We start from the raw sequence: 26,856 nt of genomic DNA, 5'->3' as shown, positions 1-26,856 counted from the left end.
ACTGTCCGTTTAATAGAACAATATACCCCGGATCGGACAAGGTATCCGCACCCAGAGACAATTACAAATGCATTGGCAATTGCAGAGCAGAGAGAGAATGGGTTCCATAGTTTCCGGGGCACGCATTTCGCTCGCTTTGTGCCATTATTTTATTTCCAATTCCCGGAGCGGCAAAAGAATCGCCCAGACACGCCGTCCAGACGGACGGGTTCAACGCACTGGTTGGTACTGATGGAATCATCGGGACACCCAGCCATTGTTGACTGCCAATTGGCCATAACCAGACCGAGCGTCGAATAATCACAATCGGACTGAACTATTTGCAATTCCCCAGCCCCAAAAGCTGAACATCTAGCGCAGACAACCCGCTGACTCAGAAATGTGGAACCATTCCCATTCCCATTCCCATTGGCATTACCATTTCCATCGCGTCGCAGCAAGAACCCATCACTATGGCCATCCTCCCGAGAACTGTCAACATTCCGTGGCGTCCTCATTTCGTGGCGAGTGAATTTACAATTTCTGCAGCGAGCACACCTTTTTGCAGTTTACACGAAGCGAAACAAATAAACGAAGTGAAAGTGATTTTTATTTTCTGCCTATAATTATGTTCTTTGTTTTATTTGAATGGCTTCTGATGCAGTCGGAGCAATAAATATTTATAACAAGTGTTCCTTTCATCTTGATCTTAATTTTTTTATGCAGTCAATTTTTAATTTTAATGGAAGATGTCCTTTCTATTGCGATAATAATATTATTTATTATTAGTTTACTTGACAATATATACAAATGAATTGACCATTTTGTTTCTTAACTTAATTCAGAAATTTCACATTGCGATAGCTAATTTCTCGCAGTGCAGCCTGTGAGGTAAAATTCCCGTAGCTCTCTGTGGGGGCCGGATAACTGCGAATACGAATGGGGAAAAAAATGAACCACAACCGCTGCCCATTTTCGTGTGTCTCCGTTGTTTACGGTCCGTTGCGGTGGCCACCGCCAAGTGCACATCTTCATCCTCCATCGGCCATTTGCGCCACCCACACCTCACTGGGATCGGATCACCTCAGCTCGATGGAGGCGGAATGCTTTCAAGTTATTTCTCAGCGCTGTCTTCTTATTGGGATCAAGTCAATATTTGTCGAGTAAAAATTACTTCCTGCTCCGAAATGGTGGCATCTCTTAAGTAGCCCCATTCCACTTTGATGTTTGCATTCCTGCCGCCCTCTTAATTTACGAAAAATTACAAATAATTGTTTGTATAACTTGATGAGACCAAAAACGTTTTAATTAGGGAACGTTCCACATTTTGCGACCTGCAACTTGCCTTCTTTTAATGAAGAAAGTTGTTTTATCTTTCATGTTTTAAGAAATACAAGCGCAAGTTTAAATAAATACTATATGTTGTGTTTAACTCATGTACCTTTTAAAGGTGCCAACTTCTTCTTGTGTATTTTATTTCTATGGAAAGAAATTTTAAATTTAAAATTTAATTTACTCAATTTTTTGTTATTAAAAACTTTTATTATCTTTGACGGTTTTTAATATTAACGATACATCTATATGTATGGCAAGGTATGGTCACCACTCCATCCAAAATTAAAACATATTAAAATTCAAATTGAATTATTTTAGTGATGGCTTGTTCGTGGGAGAAAAAAAATGTGTAGGAAACCGGCGTGTCATTCAATTTTGCAGAGCACATGTCCACTTCGGGATTGAGTTTCGATTTTTTGCTGTCTGGCCGGAAGGGAGTTAAACCGGAAATGCGAAAGGGGCGGAACCACCCACTTCGCACTTGTCAGTGGGGGCGGGTAAACTTGGCCGTTGTGCTTGTTGTTGTCGCAGCTGTTTGTTTGTTTGTTTGTTGTTTGCTTTTAGCCAGCGCCAAAAGCGTGTCAAACGAAACTGTTAACTGGAAACTGAAAACGGGCGGGCGTTTTACACATGGGTACTTTAATGCGTGAAGCTCGGCAAACACAAATTCAGAAATGTGTACCCAAGAAGTCAAGGACTCAGGAAAGCTTTCAGATTTATTCGTTGCAACACAAATGAGGCAAGGCAAACAAACAATCAGTCGAACTGATTGCTTATCCAAAAATTATATTCGATTCGCGAGGCTAACTGGCCTGCATTTTTGGCGGCCCAGCCTTCAAACGAATTTACATTAGAATTTTGCCAATCGCACTTGAGTTTTCAACTATCAACACGTAAAGATGTCAGCGAATCCATTAGAAAGACGCCATTAGCGTCGCCATTTAGTGTCATTAGCTGGAATTCATAGTCGTTCTTGAGCGCGTGGACATGCCGGAACTCAAAGGCGACCTTTGATCCAATGATGTTGGCCTAAAAGCTTGGCGGTCGCTGCAATTACCGTTGTGGTATCCTGCATCCTGGATCGCAGTCACGCAAAACTTTGTCAACGCCTGCAATTGGCCTCGAACCGCAGCAATTAGTTGGTGTGGCCTCGTTTAATGGCCTTGTAATTGGTTATCGGCAGACCCTACTTAGTTGAAAGGTATCTGAGTTTATCACAAAAAAAAGCAACTTTAATTGGGGCAGTTAGATGTTATAGTAGGATAAAGCGGACCCTTGTTAAACTCATGCTTTTGGAAGTGGGTTTTTCCAATGGGACAAGCAACTGCAATCATATGTTGCAAGTTTGAAAATATTTTGAAAAAGTGCATTTACCCGATATCTTGCTACTTTTTTTAAAGACATTTTGGTAAGGTATTGAAAGCTTTCTATTCACTATGGAAACTGGCAAAGTGCCACGATAATCAAAACAATATGTATCCAGGGGCTAAGGAATGCGATTTGACCAGGACTTTTTCCAGGAATAATAGCGTTGTGTATACCGCTGCCCCCACTTCCATTTGTCGAGTTCCTAACCCGACCATCGTGTCCATTGCAGCGGTCCTGTTGGCAGGATGTGAAATAAGTGCGAAACGTTTCATCTGGCTTATTGCCATACAGCATCTGCAGGAGAAAGAAACCAATAAATGTGGCTTTAAGTGGAGCATAAATGTAATATTCAAATGAAACTGCAATCGTTTTTTAAATCACTATTCAATGTCACTTTAATTTAAAGAACTTTTAAATATAACAAATAGATTAAAACAGAGATACAAATATTTGTGGTTTCACTTACCAACGGCTTGTCCTGGCAGTCGCGTCGGAAGGACATCACCTTGCTCGAGTTACGCTGCAATGGTAGTGGCAATAGGAGATCCACATTACAAACATATGCTCAACTGATTAATGATACCCACTTTCCCGATGCCACCAATCATCACGCTTGGTCACAGGGACCTATTTGCATTTTGTATCTGCAAATCGAATTTGCATTTGTCCTCGTTTCAGCGGCCAAAGTAATTAATGCCCCAGGTCCCAAGTGCCTCAAAAAGCAAAAAAAAAAAAAAAAAAAGAAATAAAAGCAAAAAGCGGGTGAAAGGGTGAAATGCAGATGTGGATTGTGGATGTGCGGCACCGAGGCAATCTATGGCCCAAAAGCTAATGCGTAAACAAAGTTCACACTAGGGACATCGTTGGCTTGTAGGATTGGTGGGTCGGATAAAGTTTTAATTGCATTGCAGCTAGCTAGCTGGCTAGATGGCAATGCGACTAGCATAAGTTTCCGCTTCAGGCGGCTTTGATCCGCACGAAATTCAATCAGTGAATTCGGCCTGTCTAATGAGTCGCTAGCAAAATTTGGAAACCTCATTTGGTTATGTAAGACCTGGCGGACTGGGGCTTAAAAGAGGCGACAAAGTTGACTTTGTGGGTGGTCGTAAGCTGGCCTAAGCCTTCCACGGGATCCATCGGCTACATGGAATCGTTGGGTGTGGGATCTCTGCACTGTATGTGCTCCTTATACGCCGCTCTGGCTTTCCATTAAATTATGGTAATGGATTTTTTATGCACTCTGTATTCGCTTCTTGGGCTTATTTTACAACCACTTCCCGCGTCGTTTCTTTGCTCCTTGGATTTGAGCCGCTTACTGTTGGAAATTAAAGCCAGACGAGCTGCGTCAATACTGTGAAAATAATCAAGGAGTCTGCACTTGATTGCTGCACGCATATTCACACAAAAGGGGAGAAGAATTAAACCTTTTGAAACACGCAGAATGTCTAGCACGATTGACTTAATTCGATGAAAAATATTTAATTTAACTACAAAGTAATTTTCTTAAGACTACTTTACTGACAGCATTTTATGTTTACTTGAATGAGGAAGTAAAAACATTCTGTTTGCATGCACAATATAAAATGCAATCTGAGATTTGAAAACAAATTGATATTGTGTAAATACCAGGACAAATATGTACAAAGTGCACTAGTTACTTTCTGTACTTTCAGTATTAAAGTTAGCATTGCTCATACGCCGCGTGGACCGGCAGAAAGTTCAGCTCCGGATTCAATTAGTCGAAGTGGAGAGTTGACTCGATTTAATGGCTCCTTCTGTGTACATTCGTTGTTTCTGTGCTCATCCCTTACGTGGCCCGTCGCTAATTTCACAAAAAGGGGCGAAACTTTAGCTGTGGCAACATTTAGCCAAACAAAGTTGAGCGATGCATAAAAATCAGGCATTCCGTGTGCCACTTTGTTGCCGCAACAGCTGCGCTGCGCTGCGGGAGCTCCAAATTGAAAGGATTGGGAAGATTGGGAGCGAGTGTGTCTGCAGATGGCTGACGGCATACGTGAAGAGTTAAACGCTCCGCAATTCCCGTTTGCCGACGTTCGGGAACATTTGTGGCACGTTCAACGGTCGTTTTACGACGGGGCAGAAGTTTTTCCGCCTTCTACTCAGTTTTCCACATACGCAGCGATGAAGTAGAAGTGGAAATTTGTACAGCATACATATACATTTAGTTTTTTATTCTGTTGTTTTTATACCCAAGACATCACGCTTAACATCTTTAATCCTAACAACGAAATGCTTCCAAATGATTGTCCTTTTAGAAATTTAATTATTACTAAGGCACTCCAAAAGTATTTATTTCTAATGAAATGTTAGTAGATTAACTTTTTAGATTAAGTTTTTACGGCTCCATTTTTTTTTATCACATTCCTATTTTAATATTAGTAGAATATTTGCCACTCACCCTAATTTCCACGCGCATTGTCACACAGTATTTCCTGGTGCAGTTGAGCACAGTAACAGCACTGGCGTTCTTCAGACAGGAGTTATCACTGTAACCGTCCAAATAGGTGCACACATAGCAATCGAGCGCTGCAAAATATACACGATATATGTACTATATGTAATAGAGGATTGAACGAGGTCATGACGTTGGCTTTCGTTTTCGTTTCGTCTATTCGAATTTAAATTTGATTTTGATGATCATCGTGTTGATCGTGTTGTCGCTGTGCTTTTCTTAGAATTTAATAATAGCCAGCCCCCCCAGAGCAGTGGATGCAGCAAAAACAAACATTAGCAGCTATAAAAACACAATAATTAATTGAATTTAAGTGAGAATTTTGGCAGCAGACTTTCTGTCTATTTGCCAAGTGGCACGACAGCGTCCTCGACATGTATCGCCGGCTATATCTATCTATATGGCTATACGAATAGAACAATCTATATTTAAATCAGCCTTTTGTGTAATAACAGTGACGTCAATGGCCCCACTAGTGGCCACAATTTCTTTGGCCCGAGATGTGTAAACGGATTGATGACACGAGACTTTTCGGTCGACCCTCGAGCACAATGGTGCTCTATACGTAAATGTAAGAAATCAAAAGACATTGAAATGATGGGCATCGAAATCCTTAGCGCTTAACACGAACACAAATCTATTTTTGTTCAGAATCTGCATTATGAGTTCTGCATAAAAGATTTGACCGCGGGGATCATTTTTGGCACGCTTCGATGCGGTTCGCGGTATTCGAAAGATAGAACATTGTATCATCCCGAGTGAAGCGGTTTACAATGGGCTCTAATCGGCGAAAAATGCAATATATTTCATATGATATGTGTGCTAAATAATCGAGTGGTTACTCAGTTATATAAAAATAGTTGTTATAGTGCAAGAAATTTTAATTTCTGATTAATGTATTGAGGTGATTACTCATAATACTTTCCACATAGTTTGTAATAGAAATATATTTTATTTATAATGATCTGCAAAGTTTACTTTCTTATTGTTTTATACCCACATACCCATGTCAACATGACGTATGAGTGACGTATTTATAAACTGTCTTGTCGAAAGTAGATTTGACTTCAAGTGTAACCATTTGAAAGCCTCATTTACACTTGATGGCAACTTGTGGCGAAATGAAGTCTTTTTCTAAAATTAAACACAAATCCTTTGTAATTTGCATAAATGTAAAATTCAGTTCTAAGAATAGCCATTGAGCTTGAGTGCCCTCAGTTTGTCGCCCTCGAAGATTCGGCTTTCAAAACTGTCCGTTCCACTGTGACTGGAGGACTGCCGAGATCTTTGAAAAATGATTTGTATCATCTTTTGTGAGGCAATCAATAAATTTGAATGTGGTCATAGGCGAGTGACGTCGACAGCTGAACTCGACAAAACAGATGAAAATGAACCGAACCGAACTGAACCGAATTGTGAGTGAATAGCACGGAAGGCACAGTTCGGTGAATCAAGTGGTGGGGGGGGAATCAGGTCTCTGTGTCCAATGCCCAGAAAAGTGAGGCGAAATGAGTGCCAAGAACACATTTCAAATTCACCTGATTTTTCTCGCTAAATTTCCGCTGAGTTATGAGTCGCGTAGCATGGCAATTTCGCAATAAAACAGCTAATTAAGTTAAGCGGAAAACGACCTGCTAAGTGAGCACTCAGTGCCAATCAGTGGGTAAGGTTAGGATTGAAATGGATGGATAATGGAACGGTTAGGGAAACCCGTAGAAATACCATTCGAGAAGGCTGCTGACATTAAGACGACGCCGAGCACCGTAAATGGTAGTAGAGATTTTGACAGTCCGTGCGGTAGATTCATGGCGATGACTTCTATTGCGATTCCCGAGCTCTGACAGCTGCAGGCGCGAATCCGGACTGGTTGGCTTCGACAACTGGCACTTGACTGACTCGAGTGGAGCTCGATACGATAGCCGTCCATGTCGATTGATGTTTGATAAATGGCAAACAACAACAGATCGATATACATAGGTACACAAGCCTTATCGGCTGGCTAACAGGGAATACAACTCTATTTGAACTGTAATTAATGGTAACAATACTGGTTTTTCTTTTTGCTTACAGCCCGACCGCTATGTCCCCGGCTCCCCCATCTTCCGCGAGACCAGCAGCCCAACGCCCCACCCCGCCCTCGCGGGGCCTATAACATCGCCGCCCACTTCAGCCTCCTCCTCCTCCTCCACCAGCACCGCCGCCGATAGCACCGCCAGCAGCACCATTAACGCACCAGGAGCAGGACCAGGAGGAACTGCAACTACCAGGAGCCGAGGAGCCAGAGGTGGGTGCACATGTCTCAATGGAAATTGAATTAAAAATTTACTTTCACGCAATGGCTTTTAAATCACTTGGGTTGCAAAACTAATTACAAAGGTGTCTTAAAGAGTGTGTTAAGCAAAATCAAAGCTGCATGCTTGAGACATACTATTCAGAGATAGGAAATTATATTTATATATATACCAAAGTATTATTAAATAGTTATAAAGTTATCATTGTAGAACTTTTGGTAGACGATATAATTGGTCTATGAGTAGAAACATACATATGCATCCAATAAATCATTTATTAAAGGATGTTCTCATTTTCTTTTAAAATAGCATTTGGTATTATTTGCATCGAAAACTAGTGTCTCAATTCCGAGAACATTTCCATCAACTCAAATCCGCTTTTTTTTCTGCGTGTCGGGTAAGATTTGTGGCCTGATGGCTGATAGTTGACATAGTTTTCGCGACATTTGTGTAAATAATGTACAATGGCAACATGCAAATGGCCCTGCCCGTATAATTTCCGGCCCTGTCAAACTTTTCGCAAATTCTGGGCCAAACTCTTCGTCGTAGTCGACCTCTTTAGCGCGCCTTGAGTTCCCTGACCTCCGGCGACAGTCGCCCATGGAGTGGACTATATGGCGGATATGGGTGGAAGGCAACCTTATGGGGAATCTCTTTGAGTGCGCCTGGATAAACAACCACAATTAGGGGAGTGAGTGAGTTGGCCGGGATATTCTGTCGTCCGCACAATTAATTGTGGAATGGAATTCGATTATTTGATGATTATTATCTCAGCGCTGTTTGATTGTGTGCTTTGTTTTTCCACGAAAAGTTCGCCCCGTTTACGTGCGAAAATCTCTCGCCGCGTTTGTGGCCCGGGGAAAATCCCCGGAGAATGGAGCTCAGTTACACCCCCGTTTTGGGGTTGACTCACTTAATGGCGCAACATGTGAGCCATCGACGAATAAGGTGGCCATGTCACGCTATAGTCCATCGATTTTATTTGTTGATTTAGGAGCGAACTATTGATTGTCGGAGGTGGGGTATAGCTATTAGTTGTCGTTTGAACTGCATTTATTTCAGAAATTGTTGTAGTTGTTATTTGAATAGTACACGGTGTTTTAAACTTTAATCAAAGAAGTTTTAATTGCATTTAACTTTTAGGAAGTTTCACATGGTTTCATATGTACCAGTTTGTATATATTTTACTTAGTTAGCAAACAGCCATTTGTGTTTACCTCTGCAAACCCATATAAAGCAACCGCAATAGGAAACTAAAAGCTAGAAAGAAAACCGCAAATGTCTCTTAACGTAAATAACCAGCTGACTCTTAATGCCCTTTTTCCACAGCCATGACGGCATCTCTTGCTCATGCCGCACAGGGTAACCACAACAACAATAGCAGCACCAGAAGCACATCCAACTCCAGCTCCAACACCGTAAAGTCCAAGCCACCGGCTGGCTATATGAGCACCCGATCGGCGGCGATGATGGCCTTGGCATTGGGACAAACATCGGGTGGAAGGAGCGACAAGTCACCGCAAGCTCCTCGAGCCGCATCACCCGCCCAGTCGCAATCCCAGTCCCAGTCCCAGTCCCAATCGCAGTCACCCCATCCCGGTGCTACCAGAAGGCTATCGAATGCCTCATCCCTACCCAGCAATGTGTCCAGATCCAAGCCATCAACTCCGACGGCGACCAGGGCGGCAGCACAGCTAAACGGTTCCGGTCTCTTCTCCGGCGGCAGCAATTCCAGCGGCTCCGACAACGATGGATTCAGTGCGTCCGGCTCCTCGGCTGCCACTGCTCTGCGTCGTTTATATTTCAAGAGCGGACGCAGCATTAAGAACAAGATCAATGCCTCGACCACGTCGTCGACTCCTCTGAATGGACTACCCTTAAATCCGGTGTCCAGTGCCTATCACAACTCCGTTGGTGGACCGATGCACAATATGACGACTGCAGGTGGAGTGCCAAAGGTAGATATTTACAACAGAATTTAGTGGTAATTCCAGAAGCACTAGTTTCTATGCCATTTGCATTTCATTTAAAATAGACACTCTGTTTATATGTTAGCCTGGCTTTAAAGAAACAAATTGGCAGAGATTACCACCACGAGCTTTTTACATTTATTCCTTTTGAAATGTGCTAAAAAGCAACAGACCAGAAGTAATTTCTGTAATCCCCTTGCAGCTGGTGGTGATGGGCACCTCATCAGCCTCGATTCCGGACACCACCATTAACACGTCCACTGACTCGGCCTGCACGCTCATCACGAATGTGACCCACACGGATACCTCGGAGACGTGCGACTCCCTGGACATGGGTGAGTTGCTTCACATATATTCCGATCTGATTGCTTGATTGATGTCCTCGTGCGGCCGAATTAATTAATCAACTAATCAATCTGGCCCGCGCCTTTTGCAATTCCTTCTTTCGTTTCCTTCGCCAGGTGACAACTCGTGTCCCAGTGAGCCGCTCTTCAGTTCGCTGGAGGAACCACTGCTCACCGCCGTCCACATCGATTCGGAGCACGAGGGATTCGGCGGCATGGGTGGCGGTAGAGGAGGCGCCAATGGACGCGGCGCCACTGAACTGGAACTAACGAGCTGTTCGAGGTATCCGCCCAGGCCCGACATGAATCTCCAGGACAGCGTCGAGGTACGAGGCGGAATTTAATTCCGGATTAAATTCGCTTGGAGAACAAGCATTTTCGCAACTGAATCATGAGATTATTTTTCATTTGTGCCCAGAAATGGGTCCTTATTCCTCCTTAAAGTCCGAATTGCTTTTTATTCATAGCCCAGAGCGAAGGTTTCGTTCCGTTTGGAGTTCTTGAAATTGGAAAATGTGTATGAGGCACTTGTAACAATTTAAACGTTTTTAAGGTTTATATAACCCTGACGCACTTAAAAACAATTGATTGCTTCAGTGCCTTGAACATGATTATCCACTTTGGAAAATATTTTCATTGTCATATAAGCGGTTAACTGCCAGTGCATTTCCATAAATTTACCCAGCACTTAATCAGTCATAAAGGAACCTTAGTTTTTATTTATTACCTAAGAGAATATTGGCCTTATGGTGTTATTACGCTTCCCTACAGAGCCAGGAGTCCTGCTTGTCCATCCTGACCGGCGAGCCGTCTTCCACAACGCCACTTCTCTCCTCGCAGCGACGCCACCCGACGGGCGGTCACTCGCCGGGTAGCCAGCGACAGGAGGAGCGCCGGGAACGCAAGGAACGGGAGCCCAGTACGGCTCCGCCGCCCACTCGAATCCGGGAGCACTTCACCTTCGATCCCCCGCAGTCACCGAAGTCGGCGCGCAGCAGCGAAAAGTCCACCAGTCACTTTTCCTTCAAGAACTATGGTAATGAGTCGGCAAAAGATGCCGGAGTTGGCTCGGGAAAGGGAACTGGATCTGGAGCAGGAGTGGGAGGAGGAGGAGGATCTGGATCCGGGGTTGGAGGAAATGGAGTTATGGCCGCAAGTGAAGGCGATGAAGAGGATGACGAGCGCAGCGGCGACAGCATTGGTAATCGCAGCAAAAAGCTAAGACCGAGGGAGCGTGACCCCAACCACATCTCGCCCAGCGTGTCGCCCTCGCACAGTCGTCGGGCCAGTCCGAAGCGAGAGAAGCGGAGGACCACGCCCATTGCCTCCACGGGGGCCATATCCAAGGTCAGCTCGGCACCGCCCACCATGAAGGATGCGAATTTTTTCGGAAGTTCCGGGAAACAAAAACAGCGACAATCGCAGAACATACCGCCGCACCAACTATCGCCATCGTCGCAGCAGCGAAAGTACTCCTCCAGTTCCTCGAGCGGCAGCAGCGAACGATGCTTACGGGAAGCCACCGGTCCTGGAACTATGTTCCCCTTCGATCGTGAGGCGCTGGACTACGAGCGCATCCAGCGGGAGTGCTTTGCTCCGAGCTCCACAACGGCCAGCAACAGCAGTGATTCGGAGGCGGAAAACTGTTCCGTGTATGAGCGAAAGTCCGGAGCGGACATCTTTCAGCAATACTCGCGATTGAGCCACCAGGAGCAACTGCAGCAGCATTACCAGGAGCCGCGCGACTGGGAGCGGGATCGGCCGCCATCGCGCAAGAACTCCAAGCGCATCAGGCCGGATTCGGTAATCCACACAACCATCCGTGAGAACCAGCAGTACGTGCCACAGTCGGATGCCTTCTATCCCCAGGCCAAGTCCTCCTCCTCGCCCAGCGATCACTCCTACGCCGAGCTAAACAAGTTCGAGGACATTGCTAGCAAATTTGAGCAGATCCCGCCCAAGCATGGCTCCGTATCCGGATCTGGATCCGGTTCCCTGTTGAATCTTCATCACAAGATGCCCAGTCCGGGCAGCGAGTCCGCCGTCAGTCCCACGGACTCCGCTCGCCGGAGATCCTTCAAGAACAAGCAGCGCCATCAAAAGGAGGAGCACTTCTATATCCAGACGGAGGATCGTAGCGGAACAGCAGCTGGCAATGGACCCATCAACGTGACCGCGAATCCGCTGGAGGCAGCCGCCGTCTGCAAGCAGCCGCGTGCCACCATCGTTGTTCAGCAGGTGAGTTTTACAAAGAGGAACTTAGTAGGAGGGATTGCTTTTCACTTTACTGATCTTGTTCTATAAATATTATCCATGATGCGCATTAATTTCTTACTAAGGATAGTACCTGGCTGTGTAGTATCAGTTCCCAGGAAATTTTCCAATGTGTGGCGCGCGCAGATAATGAGTTCATATTGATTTATGGGCCGGTTCTATTGATAATGTCTTTCGAGCACATCTATAGGAACATACAGATAACGGAAGCTCTCTTTGTCCATCTCTCCATCTTCGATTGGCTCCCTTGTGGGGTCTCCAATGCAATTTCGCTCCCCATTATCCATTTTCCGTATATCGCACCGCTTTGTCTGCGCTCTCACACCCACTCCCACTTTTGCTCTCTGCCGCTCTCTCTCTCTCGCCCGATTTTCACAGCTCATAAAAAGGGGCGCGCGCCACCGATCTCGTCAGTTATAGAGAGCCATCCGAAAGCAAAGCATCGCCATTAAAGCAGCGGAAACGCGAGAAATCAGATCAAAGTATTATTATCTACAGATCGTGTTATTAAGTGCCAACCTGTTTGTGTTAGCTATGTAAACGCGGTGCCTTACGGACATATAACGCTATAAAAAGGATAATAAATCCCTTAAACAATTTACAACAAAGTTTCCTATTCCAAAGTATATAAATTCGGTGAATTAGTGTAAAATGGCGCCCTTCTACAAGCGCATCTGCCGCAGTCTTTCCAAGCGCTACAAGGAGGTAACTATATCACACAAATCTTCTAGCTATATTGCCTATGCGCTGGGGAACATCCGACAAAATCCCCAATCCCCAGCTGCCGCTTGATTGATTTTGCTAATGAGCCAACAACTAGTAGGGGGGTGGAATCAATAAGCCTTCAGTTGATAAGATACCAAGTTGATGCAATGATCCATCGAACAGCCGATATGCGAGATTTATCGAGTAACAATGACGTCAATTTGGCCATAAATTTTCATTCAAGTCCGCTCCGCTTTGCTTGGGTCCGCGATAGTGGTTATGGATGAATTCCTGCATAGATCGGAATTCGGATAGCTTGTTATCAATGTGGACACCCACTTATGGGGGCTGTGGATGTTATTGCTACACAATAGCCGTTTCAGTGAATGAGTTGCTGACCCACAATGAATTTTGTCGTAAATAATTAAAATGTTGCAAGTGACAGCGAAATATGGGGGATATTCTTTATTATTCCGAACATCTCCCCGATGACAGATGTCAAAATAAACTACCACAACGGAACGAGAGGGACCCAGTTGCCCAGTTTGTAGAAAGTCCAAGCAGATCGCAGGTTGTTTGCGCCTTATTTATTTACTTGCCCACATCGGGATCATAAAAACATGAAAGCAAAGGCCGCCAAAGTGGTGGCAAAAAGGGGCGGGAACGTGTCGCAGTGCCAGACAAACAAAAAAAAACATAGATATAGATTCGAGGTTATTTAACGGTTTCATTGTAAATGGCGGTGAGTTAGCATTTTATTCCTCGAACTTTTGCCCATTATGCATAAAGAGAGAATCGCTGGGCGTGTTGAAGAAGTGCATATATGTATATGTGTAGATACAGATACAAATACAGATTCAGATAGATTATAGATGTTCAGCGCGAAGGCATTTCCTGGTGCAAAAGAAAAACAACAACAGATATAGATATGTGTACAGCAGCATACTGGCAGGAAGAGTATAATGTACCATTCAATTGAATTTTCCATCCGAAACAATCCAGAAGAAACGATGTGCGGAGTGGAGATTTTCCCGAGAAACAGGCGAGGCGCATCCTCCATTATTTAGTGGCCCAACATTCAATCAGGTGTAAAGTGTAATTGTTTCTCGCGAAGATCGATTGCCTCCATAAGTTGCAGATGGATTCGGGGTGTGCGTGAGTGGGCATCGAGACGTATAAATCTACATAAATTGCATGCGTCCCAGCGATACCTGGCGATTTATCTACCGATTCACCTCCTTCGATTCAGTTTACCAGCTCACCTTGTGCGCTCCTTTGGCGAATTATTAGCAGGCACGCACTTGGCTGGCGATTGCAGCCTTGTGGGTGGCGGATGGGGCTGGTTGGGGCTGATGGCGTTTGGAGGTTGTCTAATCCCCATTCCCACCCCTTATGCCATTTCCACCTTCAAAGTAAACATCGGCAGAAACGCAAACATGTTTCCCCAGTTTTTCCCATTGTTGGTTGTTGTTTCCTATTGATTTTACATTGAGTGGTCGAATGGCTTTCTTTGATTTCAGGCAAATGTGTGAGAGAATGCATTTGCCGCTCGTTGGCCTTCGATGCCATAAATCGCTTAAGGTTTGTCCTTGCTGGATCTTAAATTTCCACGATAATCACCCAAGCGAATGAAATGAAACTACAAAGACTAAGCACAACTAATTACCTATTATTTGTATCACCGAACTACACACGTTAATTGGCCATTATTTCGCTGCCTCAGCCTTCAAAGGTCAGTTTCCCCAACATTTCTTGGCACTTTCACTTAGCGCCGCGGCCATTCACTCTTTTAGTTGTTGGAAATCGCCAGAATTTTGCCGATCATTGATAAATGATAAATGGTTAAAACGGCTATTGACTCTGCCAGGGCCGAAAATCCATATCCAATGTTACTAATTATAGCGCGTTTTTGGCCAAACATTCGCCACTTGCTTGTGGTCACGGACTCGATTAGGTTCACCTCAACCTTAGCACTGCGATTTGAACCCAGTAATTGGCCAATGCCCGAACAGACCTAAACTTTCCTCGCAGCTGGACGCTGCGTATACTTGATAATTGCCAACGGGTCGGCTACTTAATTCGGCCACTTGATGCCGCCTCTGATACTCTGTGACCCCTGCAGCTACTTCATAATCACCACCTCCTTACTTTACCTCCCTCTTTTTGAGGGCACTGTGTCTCTGGGCAGATTCAGTAGGCCATTCGGTGCCATTCTGCTCGAGGCCAATTGCCTTATAAAGTGACATTAATTAGTTGATTTATGAATCGCCCCCGCACACCTGGGCCCGCTTTCATCCTTCTACATTGATGGCAAATTCATTGACCCCATTCGGTTTGGCGAAGGCTACTACTGCATTTGCTGCATCAGCATCTGCAGCTGCGTCTGCATCGGCAACTGCACTTTCTGCAGCACAGCCATAAATAAACCTTTGCTATAAATAAACAGCAACAAGGAGATATAGATATATAAGAGTTCTGCTCTTGTTATTGTGCATATGCCAAACATACCAAAAGTAATCGTTCGCGGAAACATTTCCCAGCAGCGCAAATAGTTTGCTGCAGGTAAATAACCTCAGATGCTGCACTTTGCACTTCCTTGGTCAGCTGTCAGACGCGTGCACAGTTGCAGGAAAAGAAATCCCCCTTATGAGAAGAAAACACTCGAAATGTTTCACTTGGTTTTTTTGGGGGGGATAAACGGTCCATCACATCGCAGACACTTACATTTCGGCCAACATCATGATTAGTGTGCGGCGTGAAAATTATGGTGTTTGGAAAATCGCAATTTAAACAGCGTCTGCCTCCGGTAATGATATGTTTTTCACTTCGGCCGGACCCCACATCAGGTTCTACGAGTTTACCAATTTATTTTTAATATTCGTGCGGCATGAAAATAGCCAGAAAACGTGGCCAACCCCCGACCGCTGGCTCTTTTCAGCCGGATTTCACAGGCGATTGAACACAGAGCGGCGTAAAAATGAAACAAAAACATGAAAAGTGATTTGCATGCATGGCGCGCGATTATTTTCAATACATACTTGCCAAACTAAATGTATTTTTAAGCGATGCCAAAATTGGAGAAGAGCTTGCAAGTCGATGGGGTGTGAAATGAGTACTGGCAGCTCCTGTAATATCAATTATAATCAATGCGAACAATCTGCATAGCTAAATCTGAGAACTTGATAACAATTTCTGTTTGCATTTTCCATAAACAAAACCGAATCTAATTGCATTCCAGTCTGTTCAATTGTTTCTGGGTTTTCTCGTCTTGGTTCGAAAGCTTATTGAATTCGGCCAATCTGCCATCGATTCCTGCCACTCTGCACGTAGACTGCGTCTTTGACAATCCAATTCTTTTGGGCATGGATGCCTCGCTTTCACTCGATTCGAAATTTGAATTCCCAACATTTTATTTGCCTGTTTTTTTTTCGGGGAGCGCTACACATTTTCCTAACACCTCGAGTCGGTTTGCTTTTTAATAGCCAATTCTGAAGCGGTTGGATATAAAAATGGCGCGGCGTAGTACTGCATAGCATCAGCATGGAATCTATAAGAATATTCCCTGAGAAAAATGGTAAAAATGGGAAAATGAATCTGAAAAACAAATGGTTCTTATTTTAAACTTAGTTTAAAATGTCCAGAATTACTTAAATGGTTTGTTGTCACTTAAGGCTGACACGAGCTATGAAAGCTACGAATATTAAATGCAAACTATCTGAGAATAGAACTATAAAAATAATTGTTAAGAAACTTTTAAACCGCCTGCAATCATTTCCCTTTAAATGCTACCCTAGAAGTTCTGTTCTTCATCGCACTTCTTTGCTTTTTCGTTTTTTCGGGAACTCTGGGGTGTATGTAGCAACTTTTTCCCACCCCAATGCAATGCGCTGCTAAAAATAATCGAGAAAAAAAGAAAACAAAAAAGAGCCAACGCACTAAGCGATGCAAGAAAAACTATTTTCGGCGTTTGTGTAATGGGGAAAATGGGAAATGGCAGCCAAGATGAAAAAGAGCAGCGTCATAGCAGCATGTCCAACGCAATATTACTCATACGCCGCGTGTAACGCGTCACTGCTTGTACGATGTTGGGGGACTTTCTCTTTGGTTTCGTCATCAGCGAAATTGTCGCATCCCCTTTCGGCGCCATCAAATTGCTCCCCTGGGTTGGTATTGCCAAAAAGTTTCCCTGTTGGCCACTTGAAAGACATGATTCGAGTGTGGGAAGGTCTAAATAGGAGGAACTGTGAAATCGAGAGCCTTTAGTGGGCGGAATCATTAGCGCCCCTCACACACACACATTCTCACATTATTAATTAGCGCTTGGGTGGAAATGCAGGCGAACTTTTTCCCTTTTTCCTACTGTCATGCCTGCCAATAAAATACACAAATTAATTTGGGCATTTGCTGAATAAATAAATGTGCCCATACGGGTGGTTGGGTGTGCGTTCTCAGGTAGACTTTTGCGAAATATATGTATATTTTGCGAGTGCTGGTGTAATTTATGGTGCAAGCATTTCTGTCTGCGTAAATTCTGGTTTAATTTACCTGACTGGCAGTCATTTGTTTTCTGCCCAAGAAACACACAAATTTAAAGCCGAACTTTGATAGAGATTTGTTTATTGTCCGTTTTTGTTTGCAGCACTTGAAAGATTTAAATAATTTGGTTTGCTTTCCAGAAAGTACAATCTCTAATTTGTTTCTAAAACAGAGAAATTTGTATCCCAATTAAAATACAATAGAAATGGTAAATTTACAGATTACAATAAAGATTTTCAATAAATATAAACATTGCAATTGTAAGGGGATTTCTTATTGTTAAATAAGTGGTGGCATTTAAATTGTATATACAACTATTCAATATAAATTCACCTTCGAATTGGATTTGTATGTTACGTTAAAAGTTAGTTATTTCCAATTACTGATTTTGGCGAACGTCGATTTAAAAGATAGTAACAAAGGTCATTATCTGCCAGGAAAATTAGGCTTGTAGTAGGGCTTATTAGGGGTTACATTAGGCCCTATTATCCATGAGCCAGGTACAATTCTGGTCAATAATCCTTGGCCAGTTAACCGAAGGCAAAACATAAATTTGCAGCAGTGGAAATTCACCTCGGCACGAACGCCGGGAACTATTTGAATTTGCAACTGCAGACACGCAATGTAGAGGCTTACGGAATTTTTTCCGACTTTTGCATGGGCTGTCAGAACACCTGTTCAAGGTGTAGATAAAGCAAAAAGTTTTTTTTTTTAAATCGTTGGGAAAAACCCTTGAAGAGTGGCGAATCCTTGGCGAGTGGCAGAGTGCTACTACTACAAATTCATAAGCCCATGGTGGCAATGAATGAAGTCATCGGGGCATGAGCACTTGGTCGAGTAGTTGCGATTCAATTGGAAAAAACAGCAATCCGCTTAACAATCAACGATACTTCCGACAGTCACCCTTTCCATTTTGATGTTTCTTCTACCCTCTTTACATTTTCTTATCGCTTTTTTTCCCCCCTCTTTTTATAGCCCTCGTTAAGTCTGGACAATACAGTCGAGACGCTGCTAATCAAGAATGAGGGGGACTTCATCAGCGTGGAGCAGGGCAAGGAGCTGGTGGCTCGCAAGCGCAACTCCCAGCAGCTGGCACATCCGCCGGCCCACTTGCATCACCACACCCAGAACCACGCCCACAATCATCACACTCTCCAGCAGCAGCAGCATCAGCAGCAGCAGCAACAACAACACAAGCGGGACGAGAATATGAGGCAGCTCCTGGATGTGACCAACACGCTCACCATTGAGGAGCTGCGCGATTTTCAGATGCGGTATGTAAGCTGGGGCGATCCTACTGCTCCTTCTATTTCCCAACCGACCTGACCTTTGACGGATTACGTTTTATGGTCCGGCCGGAGATTTAATTTCCGATTGAATGCCAATCGATTTTTAAGACTCTCGTAAAAATGCTCGGACCAAAGCAATCAAATTTTAAATGGCCAAACGGACAAACGAAAAAAAGACAAAAACAAACAAAAAAAAAAAAAAACGGAGGACCGCTTTTATAGCCTTCACCTGCCAGCCGTTTTGCATTGCAACAAACTGGCGATGGGAAAAAACGAACGAGAAAAATCCATGATGGGCTCATAACTTTTCAAATTACTCATACGACCTGTTGCCAGTTTGCAAAGTTTTTTTTTCCGTTTTTGTTTCTGTGAAAAATCAGTGGATAAACAAACATTTCGGACTTGCTCGTGGACGCAGTTCCTGCATTTGATTGTCATAAATGAGGTTTTAAATATTTTAAATATTCCACAAACGATGCTGCATTGCATTGAATTGCATTTCATTAGTTGTCGGTCTGTTCAAGAGATTTGGCACTAGAATTATCAATATTTTCCAATTTCTGGCTTGTGGTTAGTTCGTATCGACGCCCAAGGACACTATGCATATGTCCTTTGGCCTGTTGGCATTCACAGTTTCCAAGGACATGGCAGGTGAACGCAGTGAAGCGACTGTTGGTGGCGGCATCGGGTAAGAAATGCATATCTTGATCTCCATTAAACTGCTGTCAACTGCAGTTTTGGTTACAACTGGTATGCCGTTGACTTCTTCCCTTTTTTAACCCCGAGTGACAGAACACGAGGATGTGCATAGAGGACTCGCATTTCTAGTTTGGTTTTTGGTACTAACAAGTTCAACCATGTTCGGATTTCAGATATGGCTCACCACATCACAGCCGCTCGCAATCGGTGAAGATGCCCGGCAGCAGAGCATCCGGAAGGCCAAATCAGCTGTGTCTGCCCCAGCAGAGATCCAGGTGGGTGTCCCACATCCGGTTTAGTCTATATGGTTTTAACCAATTACTCTTGGATTTAGGGTGGCTTCCATGCCGAATACAGGAGTAGAGGAGGAGTACTACAGACTGCGTCACTTCTCGATCACCGGCAAGGGTGTGGTAAATCGCGGTGATTCCCTCAAGAGCCGACGCAGTCGCTCCAACAACAGCGTGGCCAGTTCCAATTCCAGCACGGAGCACCTGACCACCCAGCAGCAGCTTTCCGCCCCCGCATCCGTATCCGCTCGAACTTCGCTGGCTTCCAGCAGGGAGAGCAGTACATCCAATCCGGGCAACGGTCCCTACAGGTGAGTCCGTTTTACGGGGAAAGCTATTACATATTTTTGATTTCGCAAACTTTTTGTAAGACTACTAAGGCTTTAAACATAATATAATTAAATGCGTAAACTGAGATTGGTAATAAATATTATTTGCCATAACAAATTGTGGGTTTCAATCTGAATCAGATACATGTCATTAGTCAATGCCGCCCATTTAAACGTGCATTGTAAATCAGAATATATACATTAACCAGAAAGTCCGGCTCATATTTAAATGCGTTACCCTCTAACCTTTTGAAAACAAAATTCAATGGAACAATCAAAAGGTCAAGAGTCACCTCATTAGCATTGAAATAACAATAGAAACAAGAGCCAATCGACTTCGATCGCTTGGGATAATACAATAGTAACATAAAGAGGTTGACTAATTGGCTTTTTCCGCTTTCTTATTTCACCATTCCAGGGTCCTGATGCTGGGAGGTCCTGCGGTGGGCAAGAGTTCGCTCGTCTCGCAGTTCATGACGTCGGAGTACCTGCACGCCTACGACACGAGCATCGGTGAGTTTGTAGCATGCCCCTCCGGAGATGCTTGCATCCGGATTCCCTATTCCGTATTCCGGATTCCATCCCACCCAAGAGCACTGCATAACCCCCAGTAACCCCTGTATCCTACCGTGTCATTCCATGTCTGTCTGCTGGTTGTGAGCGAGTGCTTTGGCTTTACTTGATATTATTTCATAATTCATTTGTTGGCACTACCTCCGTTTTCCTAGTCGATGTTGTAGCTGCCTTGCTGTATAATTATGTTGGCTATTATATTTGTTTCTGATTTCGTTGCTCTGTGTCTGTGCCGTCTGTTTGCCCCCGTATCATATGGCTTTTTATGATTCCGTGTTCGGAAAGTTTATATTCCATAGCTCTGTACTCGTACTCCCCGCTTTTTGTTTGGTTTCTTTTTGCTTTTGGCGTTTTATGATAGCGCCGAGCTATTGCCACCGCCCGATGGGTCAACACAAATTGGCATAAAGCATAACAAACGCTGCTGCAATGAAAATAAATTCGGATCTTTTTTTTGGGTTTTTGCGACTCTAGCTAGGAATGGAAAAAAAAAAAAAAACTGAAAACTGTTTCATTCTTTGGCTGGGAGTCAATGAAAAGATTCGAATAAACATTTCTATTGGCACAAAGGAAATATGGGGGAAAAAAATATTCATAAAACAATAAATGTTGGCAGCGAATGGAAAAATTAAATGGAAATAATTTTGTCGTTCGTCGCTTAGTTGGAAATTTTTAGTGCAATATTTAACGATTTTTGTTTGTGATCAAATCCAAATTCCCTAAGATATATACAAATATAGCAAACGGTCCCAGTGTAAATGCTTATCCAATACACAAAACCTCATAACGAAAATCCGCAATTGTATCATACTGTTTTATAAAGCAATGATAATTTGTTCTGTTTCTCTCCATTCCGAATATCAACCAATCATACAACTCAATGTCTCAAAACTGACCCTACAAAACTCGAAAAACTCAACAACAACAACCGAATTAACAACAACATCTTTGTACATACAACAACAAATTGTGGTTGTAATCAGATCTAGGCAACTGTGATATACGCATTCTAATTGAAAAAGCCGCCGACGGTAAAAGCAACCAGCAACTTAACAAAATAATTATTAACCTTGTTAATTATGCTACTACTTAATATTTATTCAAATATCTCTATACACCTAATTGAAACGCTTTTCGACTCTCCAATTAAATTAACCAAACTCAACAAACTAGCCAAACACTTGATCCACAATTGCATTAGCCCTGCGCTTGAAAGCTAATAAAAAAAACTCCGAAACACACCTGGTTCCGCCCACTAGCCACGCCCCGGAAGTTAGAACACTCCTCCCTCCCCACCGAAAAACCGAAAAACAAATATAACACCAACTAGCCAATATATAGAGCATATAATATATAGTCCCATAGACCGCTCCACCATCGATTGCCATTGTTTCGCTTGTGATTTATGGCCAGCCAGCCAGTCGATGGACGGCAGCCTTGAGGGCAGGCATTCGATATGATTGAAATGATTATGCACATCACAAACACAACTAATGAAATTTAATTAATGATATGCCGGGCTCTGCAATTATTGATTGCCACCTGGGGATGGGAACGGAATAATGGTCGTGCCATATATTCAAAACTATAAATGCCACAACTTCAACTATAGCTATAGCATTTTTAATTAAAAAAGAGGCGCACAGAGAGCCCATTAAATGAATAATAATTGTGAAAACACTCAGTCCAACCAAAACAAAGTCACATTTACCCAGCCACCTTCCTTTCACCTTCCATTTACCCATTTGGTCAGATGACGACTTTTTCGCCCAGTCCATGTTGCGCGTCCATTTCGTTGCACACTTGTGGGGGCCAATTTAATTTCCCATACATTAGCATACATTTCGGGGCAGTCCGGTGTGGACATCCGGTGAATCCCCGCAGCTGTGTTCATTCAACTTGGCTAATGGATATATCCAAATACTCGATACTCGCATGCAGTGGACGACACTTGTAGATAAGCCCATCACAGAAAACATCCAACTAAAACACCTGCACATACTCTTTGTTTCTGCACTTTCGAGAATAGATGTTGTAAATCATTTCATTGCTTGACATTTGAGCTATCGAACTTAAGAGTATAGTTTGGCGCACATGCTAATATATCGGTGCTAACCTCGATTTTCCCCTTCAATGTGTGCAGATGATGAGTCCGGCGAGAAGGCCGTTTCAGTATTACTCAGTGGCGAAGAGTCCGAGCTGATTTTCATCGACCATGGATACACCGAAATGACTGTAAGTACCTTACAAAACACTCATCATCCTCTCAAGGGTATGGGACAGTGGTCACAATAACGCAGGGATATGCATAATTTAAAAGCAATACATTTTTAAATGGAAATAAATTTCAAATATTTGAAAACAATTTTAGTTTTTTTTTGTACATTTTTTTTTTTTAACATCTATCTATTTGCATAAAAGGCAAGTGCTTTTCATAGTGCACTTTAAACAAATTGATTCTCTAATGGACTTAGGTGCTTTCGAAACACCCATTATTATGCAGCCTCCAAAGCCTTGTTGCCATTATTGTGACCAGTGCTATTATATATACATACATACCTGCTCATCCATCCGGCGCCCTGCACTCTATATGTGACATTTCATAATGCCATTAGCATGCACGGCCATCAACTTACCCACACAGAAGCGGGAAATCACACTTTGGCAAAGCCCTCAACCTCACTCAATGTCACCTCGGTGTCACTGCCATTTCTCCATCCTTTCACAGCCGGATGAGTGCCTGACCAACTACGATCCGCACGGTTACTGCGTCATCTATTCGGCCGCGGACAGGAGCAGCTTCAGTGTGGCGGAGCAGGTGCTGCAGGTGCTCTGGACCAATCAGAACATCGCCCAGAAGGCAGTCATTCTAGTATCGAACAAGGCCGACCTGGCCAGGAGTCGACTGGTCACCTCTGAAGGTAAGCGACACGTTATAATGCTAATAAATATGTGGGAGGATTTCGGTTATCTTCCCCTCCCCCATTAACACTGGAAAGTGCGCTCGATTGGGTCTGTTACGAATAGATATACGAGTATATATAAACATAACGATATATAGTTCGAGTGTATAAACAGAACCGTCGTGCAGGGTCAGCTGAAGAGTTTGCCAAGCGGAAGTCATCCGGCGGTTCGCCTACCCAAACAGCCGGAATCTTAAGTGGAGGTGATTCCGCACCCCCCCCCCCCCTTGAAGGTCGACAGTTTCGGGGGTCCTTTTTGTCTACTCAAGTGCTTTCACTTGACTTTTATATCAGATTCCCTTTAAGACCAAGGTAACTCGGGCGCTTTCATCTAAGTAATTCAATATTTTCCGTTAAATTACGTTTGTTATTATGAAAGTAAGGGTGGGTGGTGACTGGAAGGGTTCCCCAGTTCTGCCAGTAAAATGGCAGTGGAGGGAAATTGTTTCAGCGCAAAATTGATTACATTTCGTCCCGTGTGGCATGTGTTCCGCTCAAGGCTTAAGGCCCATAAGCCTATTGTTGTAAACAGGGCGACAACAGGACCTACATTCGCCACCCACTACCCAACGCCCACATCCAACGCACAATCTTGAATTTGGGCGGAGAGTTCCTGTCCACCTAATGCGACGCCCTAATTTCATAAAGTATTTATAGAATTTTGTATGCCTCTGGCAATAATAAAATGAGCGCTTGGCCCAGAAATGTCTGGATAAAAGATATATTCATAAATCTATACATTGTCAAGCTGATTGGAAAAATATGAATAAAACCTAAGTGCGTCACAGGTGATTCTGCCACTCCACAGACTCTAAAAAACCTTTTGAAAATTTAATGTATTTTCCATTTCCACCTCATAACTTTTTGGCATACTAATGACGCACTAATTATTCAATTGGGGTAAATATTGCCCGATGTCGCAAAACTTTTGTTTACCTTTAATTAGGATCCTATTTCATCTGTAATCGAAAATCGGAAGGTTAAGAGCTTAAGTCTTTAAGCGCCCAGGAAAAGGCTGGTCTGCCTATCAAATAAATATATGTAACTTTCGTCACATTGTTAATAAAAATGTGAGGCTGTCATAAAATTTGCACCAGGAGGGTCACCATACGCATGGTGTACCGAACTTTGATGCTTCAGATTTTACGAGTTGTGTACACATCTGTGGACAAGACGTGACGGATGGGATGGGGATTCCCCGCATCATGTTTAGATACAAATCCCAGCCGAGGATGAGGTTTTACGACCAACTCCGAGTTAACTAAGCGAGACCATTCGATTTGATTAACTGGGATGATGGGCGGGCAACTAAGCTGGAATGTGATGCTTTTGGCCATAATTTTTACACATTTTCACTTAACCTCTCCATCGTGCCATTTTCATTACAGAGGGCAAGGCCATGGCCACCGCCTACGATTGTAAATTCATCGAGACGTCGGTGGGCATTAATCACAATGTGGACGAGCTGCTGGTGGGTCTGTTATCACAGATACGACTCAAGCTGGAGAATCCCGAAAAGTCCAGGTTCGTCGAGAGCTACTCAGAAGTAGTCTTTATTTTATTCACTTATGTTTATTATGTTTCTTGCCACAGGGATCTGTTCCGAAAGCGTTCGATTCGAAAGTCAAAGAGACGCGCCTGCTCGCCACTGAATGCCGGATGCCTGAATGCCAATACCCCTCTGGGTCCGCTGGGGGAGGCGGTGGCCACGCCCCCGGGCAGTGCCCAAAGCAGGTGAGTCATCGCCACGCCGACAGGCCATCAGAATCAGGCAGTAATGCTGATGCACCCTACTCTTTTGCAGTCCCCGCAAATACCGTGGATCAAGGACCTCCACCAGCCTGAAAGTCAAGGGACTTTTGGGCCGCGTGTGGACTCGGGACTCCAAGTCGAAGAGCTGCGAGAATCTGCATGTACTCTAAGCACAGAGATTATCCAAAGTGTAACCCACAAGTTTCCTATAGAGTATGCAAGATCCTAAGTTAAAGAAGAAACAGACTCGACTACTACCGGGGGTATTATTCCCAACTGTACATATTGTGTATAATTTTAGTCTTAATTTACGCTAGTCACTTCCTCCATTAATCATTGTATATAGTTTGTCTAAATATAAAACTATTATTTGTAATTGGTTTTTTATGCTCTTTCGTTTTCCTCTAAGCATGAGTTGGGATAATTTTGAATGCTCGTTGTAATACGGCGACTGGAATAAATTAGTTATATTTTTGATTGAAAGAAATCGTAATACAAAGGAATCCAAATAAAAAGCAATAATTTTTAAAATGAGAAAATAATATTTTACCCTTGTTCGTGGACGAATGAATACCAATTGTACTGATTTTTTGAAGATATGGCGCTTGTCCGCCGAATGAAACTTATTGTTAATTATATACGTGTAGTTATACATTTGTAATGGCATTGAATCTCGTTTTAAAATGGCATAAATATTCACATGAATGTTGATTGAATTAAAAGTTCATAATATAATTGATCGATTGCAAACCAGAAACTATATTAACCACATTGTGCAATTTTGCTTAAATAGACCTAGGGATTATTATGCCGTAATTGTTAAACAAAACCATTTTTTTAAACAAAGAAGCCCATCGTGCACCCACAATCCGCACGCCCTAGGTTTCTCAAGTTAGTCGGGACCATTTCAAAATTAATCAAAGATAGCAGAAATACGAAAGAAACACTAGATTTACACAAGGGCTACTTTTAGGTTCATGTCAGCGTAGTTTTACATTAATGCAATATGTGATTTTACACATGGTCCACTAAATCAAGAGCCTAAGCAAAACCATTTTGTTAACGTGTGCAATGCGACCTGCTGTATCAAATATTGAGGTCGGATCGAGAATTTGTAGATTTTTAACTATTAATGTGAACACTAGTAGTGTAGGGCAAATCACACAACTATTCCATAACAATCTAGATGTCCATTAAATGTATTATAAATGTCCATTAAGTATTATAATCACCAACAATTGCAGCACAATGGAATTTAACGGATTTGGAACATTCAAGGAAACCCCCAAATAATACGTGCATCCTAACATGTGTGTAAGATATCCGATCTATAACAGATAGTTAAAATATATACATATAGCTGTAATTGATTTTTGTCCAGAACTCTGTGTATTATTCTCGCTCAACATGAATGAATATGAATTCGAGCCGAAAACTATATAGGAAAGTGATAAAAGCACACTCGATTTTGCACAGATTGTCATATGATGTATAAGGAAAAGCGAAAGTCAGCCATAAATGTAAGAAGCAGCAGAGTGGTGAAAAGTTATCAATTGAATGCATGTTTTAATTTTTCCGCTCCGATAATATATGTCTAATGAGTGTGTATTAAATGTGAAAAGTTAAATTTAAATGTTTTCCAAATCGTGTTTTATTTTGGGGGTTTAATTACAAGGTGCACGGTCT

General features: G+C 43.1%; 2 protein-coding genes across 4 annotated transcripts in view; one reads left to right on the top strand and one right to left on the bottom strand.

The window, feature by feature from the left end:
• The window catches only part of Rgk1 (Rad, Gem/Kir family member 1), a 45,378-nt gene extending 18,589 nt beyond the window's left edge, over window positions 1–26,789 (top strand). Inside the window, exons 4-17 of one of the 3 annotated variants that reach the window (NM_166341.3) lie at window positions 7,226–7,439; window positions 8,776–9,404; window positions 9,619–9,751; window positions 9,878–10,086; window positions 10,532–11,998; window positions 18,251–18,549; window positions 19,437–19,538; window positions 19,598–19,864; window positions 20,301–20,395; window positions 22,599–22,690; window positions 23,184–23,376; window positions 24,807–24,942; window positions 25,012–25,152; window positions 25,223–25,544. In NM_166341.3, the coding sequence (NP_725875.3) occupies window positions 7,226–7,439; window positions 8,776–9,404; window positions 9,619–9,751; window positions 9,878–10,086; window positions 10,532–11,998; window positions 18,251–18,549; window positions 19,437–19,538; window positions 19,598–19,864; window positions 20,301–20,395; window positions 22,599–22,690; window positions 23,184–23,376; window positions 24,807–24,942; window positions 25,012–25,152; window positions 25,223–25,340 (4,095 nt within the window). In that variant the 3' untranslated portion in view covers window positions 25,341–25,544. Of the gene's footprint in view, window positions 1–7,225; window positions 7,440–8,775; window positions 9,405–9,618; window positions 9,752–9,877; window positions 10,087–10,531; window positions 11,999–12,440; window positions 12,740–18,250; window positions 18,550–19,436; window positions 19,539–19,597; window positions 19,865–20,300; window positions 20,396–21,438; window positions 21,487–22,598; window positions 22,691–23,183; window positions 23,377–24,806; window positions 24,943–25,011; window positions 25,153–25,222 lie in introns of those variants that run through there. The other 2 variants (NM_001274158.1, NM_137567.3) reach the window with 2 other exon arrangements.
• Window positions 2,749–7,048, bottom strand: CG34045 (uncharacterized protein; the record flags this gene model as incomplete). The annotated part of the gene is made up of 4 exons (NM_001038872.2): window positions 6,878–7,048; window positions 5,102–5,229; window positions 3,149–3,202; window positions 2,749–2,976 (listed from the first exon to the last, which is right to left on the bottom strand). The coding sequence occupies exons 1-4, from the start codon at window positions 6,960–6,962 to the stop codon at window positions 2,749–2,751; spliced, it is 495 nt and encodes a 164-aa protein (NP_001033961.2). The 5' UTR covers window positions 6,963–7,048.
• Window positions 26,790–26,856: the final 67 nt, after the last annotated feature.

This window comes from Drosophila melanogaster, chromosome 2R (genome assembly GCF_000001215.4).
Source record: "Drosophila melanogaster chromosome 2R".
NCBI classification, from domain to species: domain Eukaryota; kingdom Metazoa; phylum Arthropoda; class Insecta; order Diptera; family Drosophilidae; genus Drosophila; species Drosophila melanogaster.
Note: the sequence above shows the minus strand (reverse complement) of the source record. Positions and strands in the feature narration are given on the sequence as shown.